The 19,077-nt window shown below is 42.4% G+C and overlaps 1 protein-coding gene and 1 long non-coding RNA gene across 8 annotated transcripts in view; one reads left to right on the top strand and one right to left on the bottom strand.

Moving 5' to 3' along the window:
• The window catches only part of PTPRE (protein tyrosine phosphatase receptor type E), a 92,672-nt gene that overhangs the window by 26,927 nt on the left and 46,668 nt on the right, over positions 1-19,077 (bottom strand). For 6 of the 7 annotated variants that reach the window (XM_027460260.3, XM_027460261.3, XM_027460262.3 and 3 more), the window contains 4 exons: positions 9,274-9,383; positions 2,182-2,284; positions 1,829-1,902; positions 292-428 (listed from right to left, as the gene is read on the bottom strand). In XM_027460260.3, coding sequence (XP_027316061.2) covers positions 292-428; positions 1,829-1,902; positions 2,182-2,284; positions 9,274-9,376 — 417 coding nt within the window. In that variant the 5' untranslated portion in view covers positions 9,377-9,383. Of the gene's footprint in view, positions 1-291; positions 429-1,828; positions 1,903-1,982; positions 2,138-2,181; positions 2,285-9,273; positions 9,384-19,077 lie in introns of those variants that run through there. The other variant, XM_027460263.3, reaches the window with a different exon arrangement.
• Positions 15,926-18,267, top strand: LOC110353198 (uncharacterized). The gene is made up of 2 exons (XR_002403398.4): positions 15,926-16,283; positions 16,786-18,267. It is a non-coding gene; the product is annotated as an uncharacterized lncRNA (long non-coding RNA).

The raw sequence follows: 19,077 nt of genomic DNA, 5'->3' as shown, positions 1-19,077 counted from the left end.
GTGCAGAGGGGTAATGCCCAGGACAGGAATGCTGAAGCAGAACATCCCCCTCTTCAAATGCCCCAAGCAATGTAATAAAAACAGCATTTTGGCCTTAAAACTGATCCAGACAAAATGAAAAAGTGTTAAAGGAGGACAAACTGTACCAGCACACTCACACAACATGTGCTAAGGTTCTGAGATATCAGCATCACACACACATTTTTTAACAAATTGTTAACGTTTGTAGACATTTTGATTTTCTCCCTATTTTTCACTATTCAGCTGTTCACCCCAAATCTGATGACTTACATTGAACTCCTCCCGGAACAGTTTCCCTTCATCTGCTGATCGGATCCTTATTTCCTCTTCAAGATTTTCTACTGGAATAGGGAAATACTTCTTTGGGCCCGAAGGAGACCTGCTGAGCAGCATCACCCTTTGCTGTTCTGTCAGTTCAAGGAAAATAAAAGTTAAAGCCATGTTCAGAGCACACCAATAAATTAATTCAAATTGCAAATTAATTGTACATTGGAGGATGTCAAAACATACTTCTCAAACGAGACTTAAATCAGTGATAAAGCTGATTTTAAATGAAATAAGAAACCACAGCCACAGGCCAAGTGACTTCTTCAAGACACACTCAGCTCAAGTAGAACCACTACTGGTAAAATCAATGGTTTCTGTACTCACACCAGATTACAGTGAGACCAAGTTTTGTTTAGGAAAGAAGAAGAGCACAGCAGGGACTGGAGGGACAATTTTTGGTATTTATCTGCAGGAGATACTACTGGATTACTTCACACATAAGGCACCTGTAGCCTGGCAGACGAGCATGACACTTCCAGCAGCCAGGCTTCAAAACTAAACCCTCCCAATGAGTGCATGAACCACTGAGGGACAGGCACAGAGAAACTCCAGAGCAGGTTCAGCAGGGCTTGTGCACAACCGCCGGGACTGAACAGGAAGCACCCGGGGTGTATTCAGAAGCCTGACTTTCTTGATGTTTTCTTCCACATTACTTTAACCAAGTCTTCAGTTCATATGTAGCATTGTGGATTTGATAGGAAGAACCACCGTAACTGTTCCATTTCATTACATTTTCCTCTTTGTTATGGCCACAAAATTTATAAGCAAGAAACTAATGGCTCCTCCACATGTACTATGTTTGAACTTCCTGAGCCCCACCGAGCCACCAGCCCTGGGGGCTCCCTGCTCAAGGAAATACAAGCAGCACATTCAAAAAAGCCAGGGGAAAACATTTACCAATTCCTGGGAGTACTTTATTTTAGTCCAACTGGCTTACAATACAGCCCTATCTCATCCCCTTGCTTGCCTGCTTATGTGCAGGAACAACCTGCTACTTTCACAAAGAGTTAAGGGCTTTTTATTTTATTTATTTTATTATTTTATTTTATTTTGTCTTTTAAGATGAAATATTGCAATCCTTTCTCTTAATATAATGATCACAGTGCCAGAAACTTGAATCTCAGTCAGCATCCTAATAAAACATTTCTAAAGAACCTGAAGAACATTTACGAAGAAGTATTTTCTGCATCACAACATAAAATGAAAGTTATTTAAAACCAACACCTGGAAGTTAAGATAAATAGATACAGATAGATAGATAGATAGATAGAGACAGAGATAGAGGAATAGATACATGTACATATGGACCTCTTCTGCTGTTTTTGTTTTTACTATTTTATCTTTATTAATAATCTTAGAATTTACATTATAAAATAAGAGGCAAGCATAATTAATGCTTGAATAATTGAATTCCTGATGAATGACACAGTGTGTGCATACACCCAATTCACACAGACAAGGAAAGCAAATCTCTCCTTACCTTGTTCTTCCAAGATCCCATTTGGCATCTTTTTGTCACCGGAGTTCACAACAGCTTTCCGATGTCTTCTGAACCTTTAAATACACACGCCGCGTTAATCTGAGAAACTACGTTTAAAGGTAACCTGCATTTTCCCAAATCAGCCTTTACCAACCATGTAAGCCTGGAGAAGCTGTTTCTGTTCATCTTCCCGCGAGCTGCTACGGCGAGAGCCGCTAGCACCACGGCTCCCTGCCCTGCGCTGTGATGGAGGCTCCTGCCGCACCATGCGCACGCACGCTTTCGTTTCCTCATTAGATCATATCAGAACAAGACTGAACTAGTTCTGCACGCAGAGCTCCACACAGACGTACCTGAAAAAATAGCCAGCCAACAGAATGAAGATGATGAACACCAGCAGCAGGATCAGCATGGAAGTCAGCAGGTCCCTGTGTAAATTGTTCTCCTCTGTAGAGTCTGCAAAATGAAAGACAGTCAATGTGAAGCAGTACAGATGCAGACTGCCTCATCCAGCACAGGCAGGATCAGCCTGGGATATCAGAAATCATTGGTTCTACGAAACAATCTGCTTGCACTTACTAAAAAGCATCACAAATTTATTTAATATATGCAAAGCTGAAATTAAAACCCTTTTTTTTTTTTTCCTTCAAAGGCACACACGCACAGAGCACTCTCTATCTGTTGCTGACAGTGTCACGTATATTTTGGGGATGACTGGTTAGAAACAAATTTACTTGTAATTAAAGTAAGTTTAAGTGCTGCAAGGTCCTGAACTACATTTGAAGCCCATTCTACAGGTTTCCTTGTGCAATTATCCCTGCATGCAGCAGCTGCTTCTCAACCAGCCAGAAATCATCCAGGAGTGCCACCCGTTCCTTAACTTTATCTACTCCAAAGGCACGGTGTCTGTTTCAAACACATGCAACTTATCCAATGTGACACGCCACGATGTATGCAAATACAGGCAGGGATTTTTATACATGCTCAGAATGGAGATAAAAACAAATCTATGTTATATCCAGTATGAACTGCAAGTCTCACCCTTCTGTTAAGTGTTTTTTTTTTTCAATGTATGTGGCACTTCACATTTCAGTTTCAATGTGCTTTCTGTAATCTTTTAATGCTACTGAACAATATATAACACATTAAAAACACACAAAAAAGAGCATGTTTTGTTTAAACAAACAAAACTCTCAGCCTTAGTCTTCAGCTAGCAAAATACAGCCTTGCTGCCTGTTCTCCTTCCGACCAGGCTCGTAAACCCAAGTTTCAGCATCGGGGTGGGCAGATGGGGTCAGGAATTATTGCCCAAAGCTCGTGCAGGTAGACAGAGCTCTCCTTGGTCACAGCCAGATGAGATCCCTGCAGTAGCAGCCCTTGCTCGTGTTATCTGCCAGTATGGGTCTTGGGACCCCCACTTCTCCGTCCGTACAGCAGCCTTCCTCATGTGCTCTTGTCAACCTTCTTACCAACATATGCTCTACCAAAAAGAAGGCAGTTTTGGTTGCTGGTGGCTTTCTTTTTAAACTGTATCAACACATTCTTAATGAGTTCCTCACAATTTCTACAGTGGTCTTTGAATGTAGAGAGAGGCAGCAGTAATTCTAACACCTCTTGCATTCACACTTACCTAAACTCTTTCATTTTATTTGCAGCAAACACTTTCTGAATAGGCCACAAGCCATGACATAAAATATCATTCAATCACAAGATTACAATAATTACCTAAAACTACAAAGTGGTCCTCCTAACTACACCAGCCCTGTATCAAACGATATTTTTCCACGTCGTGGGTAATCACCGCTTCAAAACAAATGAGCCTAGTCATATTTAAGTCACGGGTGAGAGAGCAGAAGGCAAGCTTGATTAACACTGTTAAAAACAAACTCCACAAAGAGGGGAAAAATAAAATTTGGAGAGAAGAAATGTGAGGTTTCGCAAGTAGAATATTAGGGCTTGGAATAAAACCTCCTTTATAGGGATATCCACAGGGCAGACAAGGAGAGAAGCTACCTCAGTCAACATAATAGCACGAAGAAAGGCAAGGCAATAAAATGCACAAAATTTAACATTTCAGTGGTATATGAAGACAAAAGTGACAGGCATGACAAAATCGTAATCAGAAACCAGCACTTGATGGCCTTTCAGAAAATCACTATTGTAGGAAGTGTCTGGATGGAATCACATCAGGCAGAAGCAGCCTAGCAATTTCTGTGTAGCGCTTCGCAATACTGAACTCGCTATAGAAACAATGATCTGGCAAATAAAGAAACAAGAAGTATGTATTTGCCTTTCACGGGCAAAATGAACCGCTTTAGCCCACTTCTGTAGTTTGGAAATTTGAGACTGAATATTTCATATCCTCCAGGATTTGGGGGTTTTGGTAGTTCTTATAATCGGTTCTGTTTCAAGATGCCTAAGACAAAATGACAGCAAAAATTCTGAGTCACGGGGGAATTAAAATTTCCCGCAGTCCATTACACAACACAAAAGCCCCTGTCTCTACTTTTCCGAAGAGCTGACACATCCCACACCCTATTTTTAAGGGGACTTTGGAAAAGTGATTCATGAACAAGGGCCACAGACTTCTTCCAGTGCACCCCTGGAGCAGTGCAGCCTCCTGCCAGAGGGCTGCCCACGTTTCTTTCAGCACAGGGCAGCCCTGCAATGCCTGGTGCAATTCTCTGCATCAAGATCTTTCCTTTCCCCCTACAAGGAGATGAGGTCAAAACCCATGAGTGGCTCTTCCTTCCTCATTTGTGGGCACATCTATTTCTGAAGCCTTGCAGTGGCACATCAGTGGCCTCACCTCTGCAGAGCCTGCATGTAAGGCATCACATGTTTTTAAAGAGTTGCATTTATTACCTGCATTTTCTTCAGTGTCCGCACTGGTGATTTTATAAACACAACCAAAAAACTGCAACAGAAAGCTGTGACAAGGCTTAGGCCACTGCAGGTTCACAGATGGAAAGATCTTTGGCCAAGATAACTCTCTACGCATTAAGTCGGATTTTAGTGGGAGACTGAAACAGAGATGTGAAATATTTCTTTAATCACTGCTGCTTCCAAAGTTGACAGCTGAAACATGAGTAAGTACATGCAGAAAAGGCAGATGTCTTCTAAAGCATCTTCTGTACCACAGCCATGCTGGGAAAAATTTCCTGCTGCTCCAACACAAAGAGAGCAGCAGCCCAAAACCGCATGGTTTTCTGTTCACAGCTACATGGAAACAATTGTCTGGAGGGTACATTTCAGAACTGCAATGAAATAGGGACTTTGAACTTGGCAAAGGATGAGTGTTGTCACCAGAAGGATGGTGACAACCCCTCGTGCTTCCCCTGCCACCCACTGAGTCTGACTCATGGGTCCTTCCCTGCTTTATTCCCTGCACTGCTGCCCCAGTTGTCTTTAAGGCTTTTTCTGGAAATGCATCACCATTTCCTCCAGGGTTAGGATGTTCCTAGTTTCAGTGTGCTAGCGTTAAAAACAAAAGCAACCGCAACAAAAAAGGGAACTTACGGCAGTATCTATACAACAGCGCGTGTCCTGCTGTCCCCCTACCATAATCCCTCCACAGGTTTGCTCCTCTTCATCCCTGGATCACTTCCTTTACATGTAGGACTGGGATCATACAGTGGCCCATTAATGCAAATGACAGCAACGCCAGCATACAGGCAGCACTCCTGTCAGACGAAGGATGGATGAAGAAGCTCTTGGCCACATCTCTGCTGAAGATTTCAGCTCACCTTGCATCAGATTTTGCACCCAGCTTGCCTGGTGGCCATGCAAGACCTCATGCCATAACTTAGGGGAGATGTCAGACCAAATGATCCACCTCATGGGAGTGCTGCGTATCTTTTACATTGATCTCTGCTCATGTTTCAAAGAGCAATCAAGCTTCTTCACTGTTAATTGTGGCCTTTCAATGCTCCTCACAAGCCCCAAAGGGCAGATAACTCTTTCCAAATTCACCAAGAGTAACTGCAGGGAGCAGCCAAGCTCCCCAAAGCGTGCAGCCCTGGCACAGAAACCCTTTCACACTACTGCTGAGCTGCAGGTACCGGGGATGCTACTCGCACTGCAGATGCACGTGTGGCACAGGCTGTCCTCGTGCTGTCCTTTGGACTAATTCTGTGCTGAAGATAGACCCAAGAGACATACTTTGGGCAGGCCTTAGCACTTTTCATGGACATGGGCAGTTCTGAAATCTCAGGACTCTGTGAGTAGCAAAATTTTATTTTGTTGCTGCCATAAAAGCTTTTGCAAGTGCTTAACTTCAGTTTGCCTCTCAGCAGGTTTAACAGTGATTGATTTGCCATAATCAAGCCTCTTGCAATTACCATGTGCTTTTCAGGCTCTGAAAAACCTTAAAGCTAATTCACTGCTCGCCTCCTTCCTCAGTTTCCCCAGAGCTGTGCTGCCTCCTACAGGCTCGGCTGAACTCGTGCTGTGAGGCAGAGCAGAAGTGCCCCACACAGCAGGGATGCCCCAAGTCCAGCCTGAGCCCCCTCAAGCTACTTTTGGATAATAAAACCCCGTAGCAGTGAGTTGCTGTGCTTCACAACGGCTGCTTGCAGAGAGGAAGCAGACAGACAGTCAATAACCAGGCTTTGATAGGCATAAAAAACATACCCAAAGTGAAAAAAAAAAAAATAAAATCCTGAAGAAAGACTAAAGGAAACAGAAAGGTGGGGGAAACAAACCAGCATCCAAAGCCCACTTCTCTCCTCATGTTCTTCAGAAGCAAATGAAAGAATCGTGCTGGCATTTGCCATCCCGAAGACCAATTTTGCCTCTTGCCCACTGACAGGCATGGGGCATCAACCACCTCTTTAGGAAGCTCATTCCAGTGTAAACAGCGCTGAAGTCCTTTCCAAACATTTAAATTTAAGAGTTTTACTACTGCAGCTCCCAGGCTGCTTTGACATTTAAATGACATAACTAGTGTAAAACAAAACAAAACAAGAAGAAGAAGTAAAAGAATCCTGGCTATGATTAACCCTGGATAACTAATAAATATTTAAGTAACCAGAAAATATTTGAATTCAATGCACCAGCATCATCTCTAAACAGTTTGTTACATGTATTTGATAGCATAAAGTTTTATCTACCTGAAACGTATGTGCAAATCCAAATAAACAAATTTAGGCAAATCCAAATAAATAAATAGTGCTTTATATTTTATGCAGTTGAATACTGAGTAAGTCACAGTACAATTTCTCCAGTAAATGGCGTTGCAATAAAACCCAGACTATTCTGATTGTATTAAATGGGAATTTCATGGTAGCAATTTCATGGTACTCCTGCAGGAAGCAAAATGGCAGCAGTGCTGAAAAATTGAGTAATACTCAAAAACATCCTATCTTTTTGGGTCATTCATCAAATCTGCATGCAAAATGACAACTCTTCTCAGTTATTTCTGTACTTTTTAAAAGAGTTTTCTCAATACTTTAATCAGAAATATTTATTTATTTATTTTTAAAATTTTATTAGCTCAGTAGCTATTAAAGGTATTAGATAATCCTATTATCTTGGAACCCTCTATACAGCAATCTACTTGCAGTGTGCATGTTTTGTTTATCAGACAGAACTCTGCTTCTCACAGCAAAGTAATGAAGGCTTTGATATTTCTAAAAAAAAAGTTTAGTTGTACTAATAATTTCTAACTCACCTCACTGAAATTAAGATTTAATTAAAATATGGAAGATAATATTACTCTTACCCACATCATCATGCTCATATTCAACACAAATTTGAATTAAGTTGTGAAGGTGAACAGCATCTTTGGGGAAGTCCTTTTTTGTTTTAAATAATTTTATTTAAATGTTTTAGGTATTGAAACAGCTAACAAGGTTACTTCTCAATTCCCATATTCCTACAAATATATATTACATATTCAGACAAATATAAATAACTTGTTTTTCTAAAGCTGCAGGTGCTATACAAGAGGCAGGGCAAAGACAACTATTTGACAGTATTTCAACAGAGCTATTTATTAGTATCTTGTATGTAGCTTCATTTTTATTTATATTAACATTTTACTTAATTTGAAAGACCTAAGCAAAACAAGGGAAAGCAGCACACTGCCGGACCTCTGCTGCCCTGAAGTCTTACACCTTGCTGAACACAAATGCCTAAGACCTGAGTTACTACAAATACAGACCAAAATGATGAACGTGGGATCCAAAACCCACTGGTGACACATGAGTTTTTTGACAACCTGAAGAACCAGCTCTGAAGTGCAAACAACAAAACTTATTTCCAATGCTGCTCGACTGAATGTCAAGTGGCATTAACACCACAAAAAAACAACGGACCAAAGCCAGCCCTGCTACTGGCTTTGTCCCTTGCAGCTGGATGAGAAAAGGCCGTGCTGCCACGGATCAGGAGCTCAGTCCCCACGCAGACCCTCCAGGCCATGGGCACTGCCATCAGCTGCGCCTGGCAGGTGACTCTTGCTTGGCTTTCCATCCATAGGGGTGTGAAGTTCACAGGCAGATTAAAAAGAAAAAGAAAACAGCAAAAACACACCCTTCTATAAAAACTGGATGACAACAACAGCGACCTGAAAAGTTACTGAGATTTTAGCAGAGTGTTCATATGGAACACAATAGCTTTGTTATCCTTCAGCCAAGGCCACATAGAAGCTATTCATTCCTAAATCCATCTCTGAGGTGAGCACAGCGCCGTGCATGGCCACTGCCTAAACCAATAAATACGCACTGTCAAACTGCCAATGCCCAGCAGCAGCCACACAGGCATTTGAAGACACCTACCTAGCTTTATGAAGGATAAGGACAATGTGCAGCTCAGATTTGTCATCCAGTCATAGAACATAATAGCAGAATCAATGGTCTTAAATTAATAAATAAAATAAAGTAAAATAAAATTAAAGTAAATTAAAGTAAAGTAAAGTAGGCTTAACTAGCCCCTCTACAGGACTGTGCTGTGTTAAGCCAGTTACTGGAGGTCCCGAAGCAAGAGGAAGAAATGTCAAAGAAAGAAGGAAATGAGGAGAAATAGGAGATGCTACGGTGGATCAGAGAGTAGAAGATTGCTCTCTGGTCTTCGAAAAAAAATGTTTTATTTTTCACCTGACCTCACCTGATGCAGGATACCTGCACTATTATCCACCTCCAGCTCTGCCTTAGATAGCTCACATCACTGAAAAGGCAACAAAAATATTGTAGTTCCTCCTGCTGTTCTCTCTGCTGTTTAAGCAACTCTGCCTCTATTTCAAAATATCAGTGTGCAAGTTGTGTATTTCCCACATGTGGGAAAGAGAAAGTAAAGTTACAACACCAATAAAAGAGAGGTCAAACACAGATGTCATCAGGCAAGATTAGAACATTATGGAGAAATATTCAGGAAGTCACTGCAGGGACCTCACCTGAAGTCCTTTTCCCTCCCTATTCCCACCCCTGCCAATTAAATGATGGCCTTACTTGTCGTTGTGGTGGGCTTGGGTAATTCAGTTCCATTCGGTGGTAAAGCCTGCACGAACAGAAAGCTAACACAGAGTAGCAGGAACGAACAGGGATGTTCCATCCTGGATCTGAAAGACAAGAAAAGCGTAAGATAAATTTTTGGGTCAAATTACTATTACCTTTTTCCGCTCTTCAGAACAAAATTAAAGAAAAAGCAATGCTTACTTTACACAAGGGAAGTTTTAAAACTTGTTGCCTTCTCACTTAACTTTCTTTGTTGATGCAAAGGGGAAGGAAATGCAACTTGTCGGCATTAAGAATTCATTACAAATGCTTTAAGTGCAAGAACAGGAAGACAGCATTCAGCCATCATTCAAAGATGATTACAGAAATCGGGGCAGAAAAGTTGTTCTGTGTCAGCAACACACGGCAGCTGAGGACATGGAGGCAAGGAAACTGGAAATCATTTCCAAAATACAGAAGTACCAGTAACTGGCATCGTGAGAGTAAACAGGGCAGAAATTGGGCATGGAGGTTTGGTGGAGCCTGTCCTCATTGCAGGTATCACACCTTTTGGGGCTGTGAGCTACCTTTATATGTTTTCTGACATTGCCTTCATTCTCCAAGCACACATACACAGAGCACCATGATGTATTTTTTTGGAGAACACACGTGCCGTAACTATCAAGCTATAAAATATGGCATCAGAGCCTCCCAAATACAGAAAATTTCATATTCTGTGGGACCAATTTCCAATGTAGAAAAACTTAGAATCAAGGTGATGAAAATGGGCTGCTGCTTTGGGGACTGTAGAGAAATTCAGGAGCTTGCTGCAGGAGCAGGGTGAGTCGGCAGCTGGGGGTAGACAACCCAGAAGCACTCCAGTCCCTCAAAACTGAGGTACGTATTTATAATGGAAAAAAAAATTAATCTTGTTACTTTTTCTGAGCATTTATCTAGTCCCTAATAGTCGGGTTAATTACAACAGGCTGCCGCCCCAGGCAGCAGGCAGTCTTGTTGGATTTTCAAGTGTCATCTTTGGCAAAAACGCTGCACCCAAGCACTGTGGGCACGCGCTGGCTTTCACAAGTGGCAGAACACGGCCAGATGGTGGGTCTGTGTCCATGGCTGAAATTTTAACAGCAGCACTACGGCACGACAAAGCTCCCCGATGTTATCAGCATAAATATTTAATAGCACAATTTACACAGGATATTATATAGTAGCGCTTAACAACAGGCCAAAAAAAAAACCACCCAAAACCAAACAAAAAACAACCAGCACAAACGCCGGTAGACATGAGAATAACCACGATGAAAAACCTCCATACAGATCATACATACATACAGACAGACATACAGACAGACATACAGACAGACATACAGATCCAGACGTCTCGTATCTGTTCTCTTCAATGTGATAAAGCGTAGCATGATTACACATTTGATGCCCCCAAATTTATCAGAAACAAACGCACCTACAAGGTTTATGCAAATTCTGGGATCTAATTTTTATCTGAAGCCATGATTAAGTGCTTCGTATTCTTGCTTGCCAAAGGATGGATGAAAAATTATAGCAAATGTTGGGGGCAGGTGCAAGAGCCTGAGCTCAGTACGATCAAGTTCTGCAAAGCACCAAGTGCTTGTCTTCAGACAGGGGTGGATAGGGAGTAAGCAAGTTGAATAAAATACATTAAAATACTGTGAATTTTACTGTGTATGTATATTTATCTGCTTCATATGCTGAAACGCATGCAGTTACTACAGGACCTCAACTACAGCATTTTCTGAAACCAAAAAACCCAACCCCTGTAGACAGAGCAACGCTTTCCTTTCTCAAGGAGGTGCAGTGTCATGATAATCTGATAAAGAAAATAAAAAATAGAACAACTCGTCTCCAGAAAGAGCAGGCAGGCAGCAAGGCAGCGCTGAACAGGAAAGGACAACCGTGTACACTAAAGAAGCCTCTTGCTGATAAGATCAGAAAGGAAGAAAGCGAGGTGTGAGGTGCGCGCTGTCGTTATTACACAGCTTTCACAGGGCTCAAGGCCACCTTCCTTCTGCAAGACCACTGCTGCCTGCCTGCAAAAAGCCACAGCAGCTGCTTCAGGAACTGCATGAGGATGTCGTGCATTTTGCCTGCTTGTATCCCACGACATCCAGTCCCTATTTCATGGATATTTGTGGGTAACTAGCTGAGGCACTTCAGCTTTACCTCCATAGAATCCCATTTTTTGTAGTAGAGGTTATTAGCTATTCCTGATTAACTAAAGCCTTAAAATGGTGAAACCTGTTAGAGCCTGCTGCTACAATCACAGTTCTAAAAGTCGGCATTGTTACAGAAAAATGCTTCCATGTCCAGCAGAGAACCTGGCAGCATGACCAAAAACGTCACTGTGAAACTGCACAGCGAGCTCCAATCCTGCCCAGGAGGCATGGCATGTAACGCCCAAATGCAATCCTGGTGTAGAAATCTGTGGAAGATGCAAAAAAGCCCCTGCCCAGCATTTGTCATCGCCACTGGTCCTTGGGTGGCCCAGGGACACGCCACAGTGGATGGCTCAGCCCCCAAACGTGAGGAAATGGCACTGTTGGCAGGGATTACTGCACTAGGACACGTTTAATTTCTGTCTTGACCACACAACTGAATCCCCTTCTGACCTGACAGTTTTTAAAATTAATCATTTGATTGTGGTTTTCCAAAATCGCTTAAAAAAGAAGCACACCTATCCAGCAGGGATGCCTGTTTATGAAACTCTGGGAATCCCGCTTGAGAAATTAGCGCAGAATAAATGAAGCGCTCACTTAATGTCAGGGTAGTGTGAGTACAGAATAGAGAACTTACTTCATAACTCATATCTAAGGATTTAATAATACCAAAAATAGCAAATACATGGAAATAGGAGAGTGGAAAGCCCTAAATGAAAAATTCAGGAAGTTTGATAAAAGCTGAATGTTTTGATCTGCTTTAAAAATGAGGAACTTTAGAAAAAATAAATACCTTAGGTATCTTTTTTTTTTTTTTTTTTTTTAATTCCTGTAATTCAGTATTGCTCAGAGAATTAGGATATCCTAAAATCCAGAGGATAAGGAAAGAGCTTGTGATAGTTTGTCTGCATCTGAGATAAAGGTTAGCTCAAAACTGAAAAGCACGCCTGACTTCCAACAACTGATCAAGCTGCCCTCCTGCAGCGTGCACTGGGAAAAAAGAAAAAAGATAAATGCCTTTAGATGTATGAAAATATAAATATATACATATATACATCTACACGCTATCTATCTGTCATATACACAAAGGTCCTCATCTGGGCAATGCAGCGGTGTAGATGAGCCTGGCAAACTGCGTGAGCTGATGGAGCAGAGTCCTATCTCTTTCTGTAATGACACCTGGAAGCCAAAAACACAATGAAAGACTGCAGTAAAAAACTAAAATTAGTATCCTGAGCTACTCGGAATGACTTGAATTTGTCTTTCCAACCTCCGCTCTTTGTGACTGAGTTCATTTTTCAAAGTGCCAGACGAGCCGATCGTGCGAGTGCATCCCGTGCAGCTCAGCCAGCAAGAAACTCTGCCAGGGATCACTCTACGAAGGAGATATTCCTAAAAATCAGCTGCACAGGCTGCTGCACAGCCATTTCTTAGAGGTGAGTTATAAAAACACTGCGATACTGCCATTAAAACCTATTTGTTTTAAAATGGGACTGCCTACAGCACACTCACTTCCATTTTTTTTGACATATAAATACAGATTTTGCTACTGGCCTCTTCAGGAATAGAAACAGAATGTAAGAGATAAATACTTAACATTTAAAATCCTATATAATTTAATAGAACTGCTCGCAAAATTGTGTCTGACAATAATAATTCCCGATGTGTATAGACTACGTGCAATAAAGGGCTTTTAAAAGAGATGGAAATAATCAGATTAAAGACTACAAATTAGAATAACCATTTACACGTAAGAGATTGAGTGAGGCAAAGTACCAATTAACCGAATAAAATGAATTTTCATTTGGAATAATGAAGCTTGATAGACTGTCTTACTCGCTTAGTCACTTCGTCCCTAATTCACACAGACAAACTATTACATTTGTTTTCACTTTCAGGCGAGGGAAGGTCAGCATATGGAGCACAGAGTTTGTGCCTGGCAAAAATTTACAGCGGACAGCCGAGAAATGCAAATTTCTGCTCTGCCAAAGGCTAGTTTGGTAGGTAGTCACACTATCTGTAGGTGCCCACCTTCATGGACTATAACACAGCTTACAAGAGTTCATTGAGAAAACATGTTATCTGTTAGAAAAAAAATACATGTTTTAAAGATAAACATCTTATTACAGACCAAAATCAATATTTTTGCAGTATATTTTTTTTTAAATTCCACTGACCATGTAGAGCCAGTCCTACGTATCTTTCTCAACATCACAAGCAAGTCTCCAACCCTACCATGGCTAGCAGTAGTTCAAATCCATTTCAATTAGTAATGCTGAGCTCTCCAGTGAATATAAATCACCGGTTGTCACTAGCAGATTAAGCACTGCATTAGCAGGTCTGCTCCGCGAAGGATTAAATGACAGTGTTTGCAGTGGGGTTGACATGCCACCATTAAAAAGTGACACTTGCCGCATTAAAAATGGCGAGAAATTTTTCAATCAAACAGACTTTACAAATACATCAAGGATCATGAGGCAGTTGTACGGAGTATTATAGCATTTTATTTTTTTTTTAATTTTATGTGCTTGACTTTTTGGCGCTGCTACTTACTGGGATTAGAATCAAAGTAATTATGGAGATGTGCCATAAATCACAGCAAAAAGATAATTGCTTTAGAAGTGTTTCAAACCAGGAACATATTGAACTTTGGCTGTAGCCTTAATTTTTGGAAAACTCTCCATATTCAGGTAATGTGTGCCTTATCTGAAGGGACACTTCTTTTTCATGCTGTGCTCAGCGGCTCTCAATGAAGCAATAAAAAGGCTGTGAAGGCTTTAGGGATGCCATATTTAAAATTACACAGGTGAGACTTAGAACTCTCAGTTTCCACATCACAGAAATCCCAAATTAGGAAAACAGTACACAAGATCAAGCCAACAATAACAGTGAAGGAAGGACAACTTCAGAGAAATTAGAATTGTTTTCAAATTCAAAACTATGCTTCCATGATGAAGTAAACAAAGCTTAGGACAATTAGTGCATTTTCTTTCTCACAGAGGTCCATAGATTTGCATACACTTTAAAGAACTCTTTTCACTGCTTTTGCAGTTGTCTGATCAGCTCTTTCAGTAACACTCTCAGCAGGTGCTTTTCTGAAGTGCAGATACTCAATCTCCATCAGCTAGCACTGAGTTGAGATTGGGCTAAGGTAAGTAGGTCCACACTTAATGAAGTATACTTAACCAGGATGAAGTCAGCAAGCAAATTATAGTTAATAAAATAGTTTGCCATATGATCGCAGAATGATTTAGGGTGGAAGAGACCTCCAAGATCACCTAGTCCAATGACTAACAAAAATATTTGTAGATAAAACGCTTTTTCTTCTAGTTGTGATAAGTATTATTAAGCATGTCTTTCTCTCAAACCTGGACTGCTACAACCAGGAGCTATAGAACCACAAAATATCCAGGGTTGGAAGGGACCCCCAAGGATCACTGAGCCCTGATTCCACAAAGGACTTCCTAAAAATGACACTGTATGTCTATTATTCCAAGCGCAATGTACAAGGACACCACCTCAAAACTTTCATACCTAGTATATACAGAAAACTGCTTCAATACCCCTGAAAACATAAAAATTAAATTACTGCTGTTCCTTCCATTATAAAAAAAACTCACACCTATGTTAACTAAAAATCCCCAAATAACATTCTTAAAAAGATTTGCACCCATTAACACCCACAAACTGAGTTTTTAATCACAAAGGAGTAAGTTAAAATAACTCCAATCTGAGGCTAAGTGTAAAGCCCCATGGTTTCAATGTAATTAAGGAAATGAATCATTTTTTATAGAGGTGCTCACACAACTGCAAGATTCTAAATATAACCATGATAGCTGCAAAAGCGCTGAATAACACAGCTGAGTGAGAAGGGCCCTCTTCTGGCAGATCACCTCGGCTGGACCTATACCACTCGTGATGTCTGTATGAAGAGTGCTTCTGAACCTCCAGCGATGCTCTTCAGCACCCCTCAGCAATGTGTCTCAGTCCTCCACTTGTCTGGGTTCTCTTGTTTTGCTGTCTGGATGCTCCCCCACCCCATGAAGAGCCATCCCATCATTCCCATTTGAGCTTCCTATGCTTGCAGATGCCCAGGTCCCTTTGATCATCTCTTTAGGAAACAATTAACAATTGCTTCAGCCTCTTTGAATGAGTCTCTTCTAAACCCTGGTGATTCTCATGCTCTGACCTCTCCCAGCCCAGATCTTTCCCCAGGTGCTCGCAGGGCATCAGGAAGGCCTCACCAGTCCAAATGCAAAGGACACGATCCGTTCATGGTCTCAGAGGTTGGCACACTGCACGCATCGTGGCAAAGGACGGATCGCACAGGGCCCTGCACAGCACTTCCCCAGCTCGTCCTGTACCACTCGTTGCTCCTGCTTCAGCCTTCTGCACCTGCTCTGCATCTGCACGCTGTCCTCTCCACAATGGCTCCCTAATTACTCAAGGCTGCTTTGAATGCCATTAATATAACACTTCCCATGCAAGCCAAGCCATTAGCAGACACAATACATAACACCACACAGGGGACTGTGAAGGCCACACACCTGCACTCCTCAGGGCAGGGTTTTTCCAATTAATCGCTGCTCTGAAGGCCTGGGTTTCATCGCATCCATCTTTCCCCAAATTGCTTCCCAGACAGCATCCTCGGAGATGGGGTCAGGACCTCTGGGCAGCGTCTGTGGCTGCTCCATATGGGGCACGTCACACTGCCACAGGAACACGCCTGATCCGACAGGGCATGCCACGTCACCTCCTGCACATCTTTCCAACTGCTTCCCGGGATATTTAATTGTTTTGGGGTTTGTCCTGGAAATGAAGGTAAGCTGACCGGCCTGTGAAACCTCCAGCTCCCCCTCACCTCCTTCCCAAAGTGGGCTCATACGGTATCTTCTGCCAGTCTGAGCACTGCCTGCTGGCCCCCACGAGCTCCCAAACACGGCCCCTGTGAGGCTGCTTGGTCTGGGTTGGAGACACCAAGCCCTTTGGGACGCCGTTTGTCCTGGCCCCACCGCAGACTGCAATACAGCACCAGCACTGGATGGCCCAGGTGGCCTGGTCCCTGCTCCAGGTAGGGCAGGAGCCTCACGAGCAGCACTGAGCATCCATGGCCCAAGGAGATGCTCTTGCAGACCTTTTTTCACCTATCTATTCACACGTGGGACCCCCGAAGGACTGCTTTGTTCAGCGACACCTAAGGCAAATCGATCCCAGTCATCTTGTTAGGGTACAGCCGATAAAGGAGGGGAACAAATTCAGCTCTGCAAAAACAGAAGTCTTGTCAGCAAGCAAAAACTTCACAAGAAGTTGGTTCTTTTTTCAGCCACAGGGACAGGTGCTCCTCCTCCTGGCTTAGCTGGAATTCACAGCCCTTCCCTCAAACAGCAAGCACAGCTCATCAGAGAGATAATCTGGACCCCAAATACCAGATCTGAGCCAGCCCAAGCGTCCACCACGCTACAGCTTCAGCCAGCAGGGAGGACGCAGAGACTGAACCCAAAACACCAGACCCTCGATGCCATTGCTGTGCCCACCTGCCCCTCACCTTGCCTGGCATCACTCCAGCCGCCACACACAGCCTTGAGCCTGCTCCCAGGAGAGGCACAAAGGCTGCTGGAGATGTGTTTTCTGAGCTAAGATAGCTGGAAGTCTGCCGTATTTATGTCTGCAGTGCTCCTGCAGGCTCACCAGGTAATTCTGTAAGGTGAAGCTCCGTGATATCCCTTCTTTTTTTTTTTTTTTTTCAGAAAGAACAAACCACTTCCAGCTTTTTGCAGTTTTCCTGCTTCTACCTCTTGAACTGATTCCCCCGTTTCCTGACCACTTTCACCATTTCCTTTTGGTAACACCCCTGGTTGAGGCAGTGGTTTCTGCAGTGCAGGTCTGTGTGCCTGACAAAATCCACACTGAGCTTGTAGAGAAATGCCTTACGGAGAGCAAGTCCTGCGGCTGCTGGGGGCAGAATGTAGGAAACAGTTAACAGAGCACCTCACATCGTGTTATCAACATCCTGAGCCGGTCCTGCAGTTTTATATGCAGAAAAGCTTACCATCACTGCAGAGCCAGCCCTCCCTTTTCCGACAGTCCCTTGTGTGAGAGAGCATTGTATCAGCATTTTGATGAACATTTGAATAACCTCAGCTTTTGGAGCACACAAAGAAGAGCAAACCTACTCAAAGGGTGTAGGAGGAAAGGCCTCAGCTCATTTTTAGCAGAGGAGGTTTATAAATTGCTGAGTTATTACTTCAGCCTCAGCTCACCCCATTGATCCCTTTGCTACCAGGAACCACTAGAAATTCTCCATCAGGGGCCAAATCCTAAGAGACCAGTTCAAGTTTTGTGAGAGATGCTCAGCATGGAAGAAATTACCTCCAGATAACGAGTTATAAAGTGAAAAGCCTGGGTAAACCCATGGGAGGAGCAGCTGGTGCTGCACAGCACATGGCCTGCCTCACAAGGCACAAAACCTGCATTTTTTGGTCACCAGCGCCACGGGCACACAGCCTCAGCCCAGCTGCGGTCCCCTGGGTGATGCTTACAGCAGAGCTGGTGTTAGGGGCTGGCCCCCACCCCAGGGCAGGATCCAGCCACAAAATTCTGAGTTGAGATGAAAGCACAAGTTGTTATTACGGTGAAAAAGGAAGGAAAAACATTGAATTATTTTATAAGCAGATGTCTACCATTGGGTCTACACCACAGCCATTTTACAGCCCTATTTCATATCCAAACTTGTCTCCTGCTGCATAAATATTCATTATCTGTCCTTCTTGGTCTAATTTTAGTTAAATAAAGATCTCTGCAGCAAGGCTGTATTTTGAATTATTTACCATCTCACCTACAAGCTCACCAAAGGAGTAAGTTCACAAAGACAGAAACATGGAGAAAGAAAAGAGCTTTATCCGTCAGACCAGGCTTTTCAGGGCACCAAGCAATTAACATTGGCCAACAAAGAAGTTGCAGGGCTTCTGTATAAAATCTTATAGGAACTAACACTGCAGGACAAACATCTTGATTCATTTTAAAGTCTCATTAATATCTTTGATAATACTAAGCAATTGCTGCCCACACCCTACATTCATTACACTTTACTGAATACGCATGCAAAACCTTTACAATGAGCAAAAAAAAATTTGCATTTACATTTTTGCAAGTTCCAGTATCACTTTTTTTTTTTTCCCCCAATAGGCTTGTACAGGAGATTGAAGTAACAAATTAGGGTCACCTTTTCCCATGCGTTGTCAGCAAATCAATTTGCGACGCCTTTCAGACAGAGTTCATCCATAAATTAGGCAGTCTGCAATTGATTCACAGGAGAAACCCTAGAGCAGCAGAGTGAAACACCAATAAAATTTTACAATTAACTTGAGAAGTTGCCTTTTGTTCCATCCCAGTGGTCCTTTTATTTTTCAGATGCAGAAAACATATCATCATACAGATGCTCCCTTGTAATAGATCTATATGAATATTTAAAATTGGTTCTTGAGAACTAAAGCTAATTACATACGATGGAAAATACATACAGGAGAATTATGTGCCACACAATGGCCAGATTAAATGCTTGTGTTTCAGTGGCAAAGTATTTCATTTGGGAGGGAAGGAGGGGAGGAAGGGAAAA

The sequence above is a fragment of the Anas platyrhynchos genome, chromosome 6 (genome assembly GCF_047663525.1).
Source record: "Anas platyrhynchos isolate ZD024472 breed Pekin duck chromosome 6, IASCAAS_PekinDuck_T2T, whole genome shotgun sequence".
NCBI classification, from domain to species: domain Eukaryota; kingdom Metazoa; phylum Chordata; class Aves; order Anseriformes; family Anatidae; genus Anas; species Anas platyrhynchos.
This window is presented reverse-complemented; position numbering and strand designations above follow the sequence as displayed.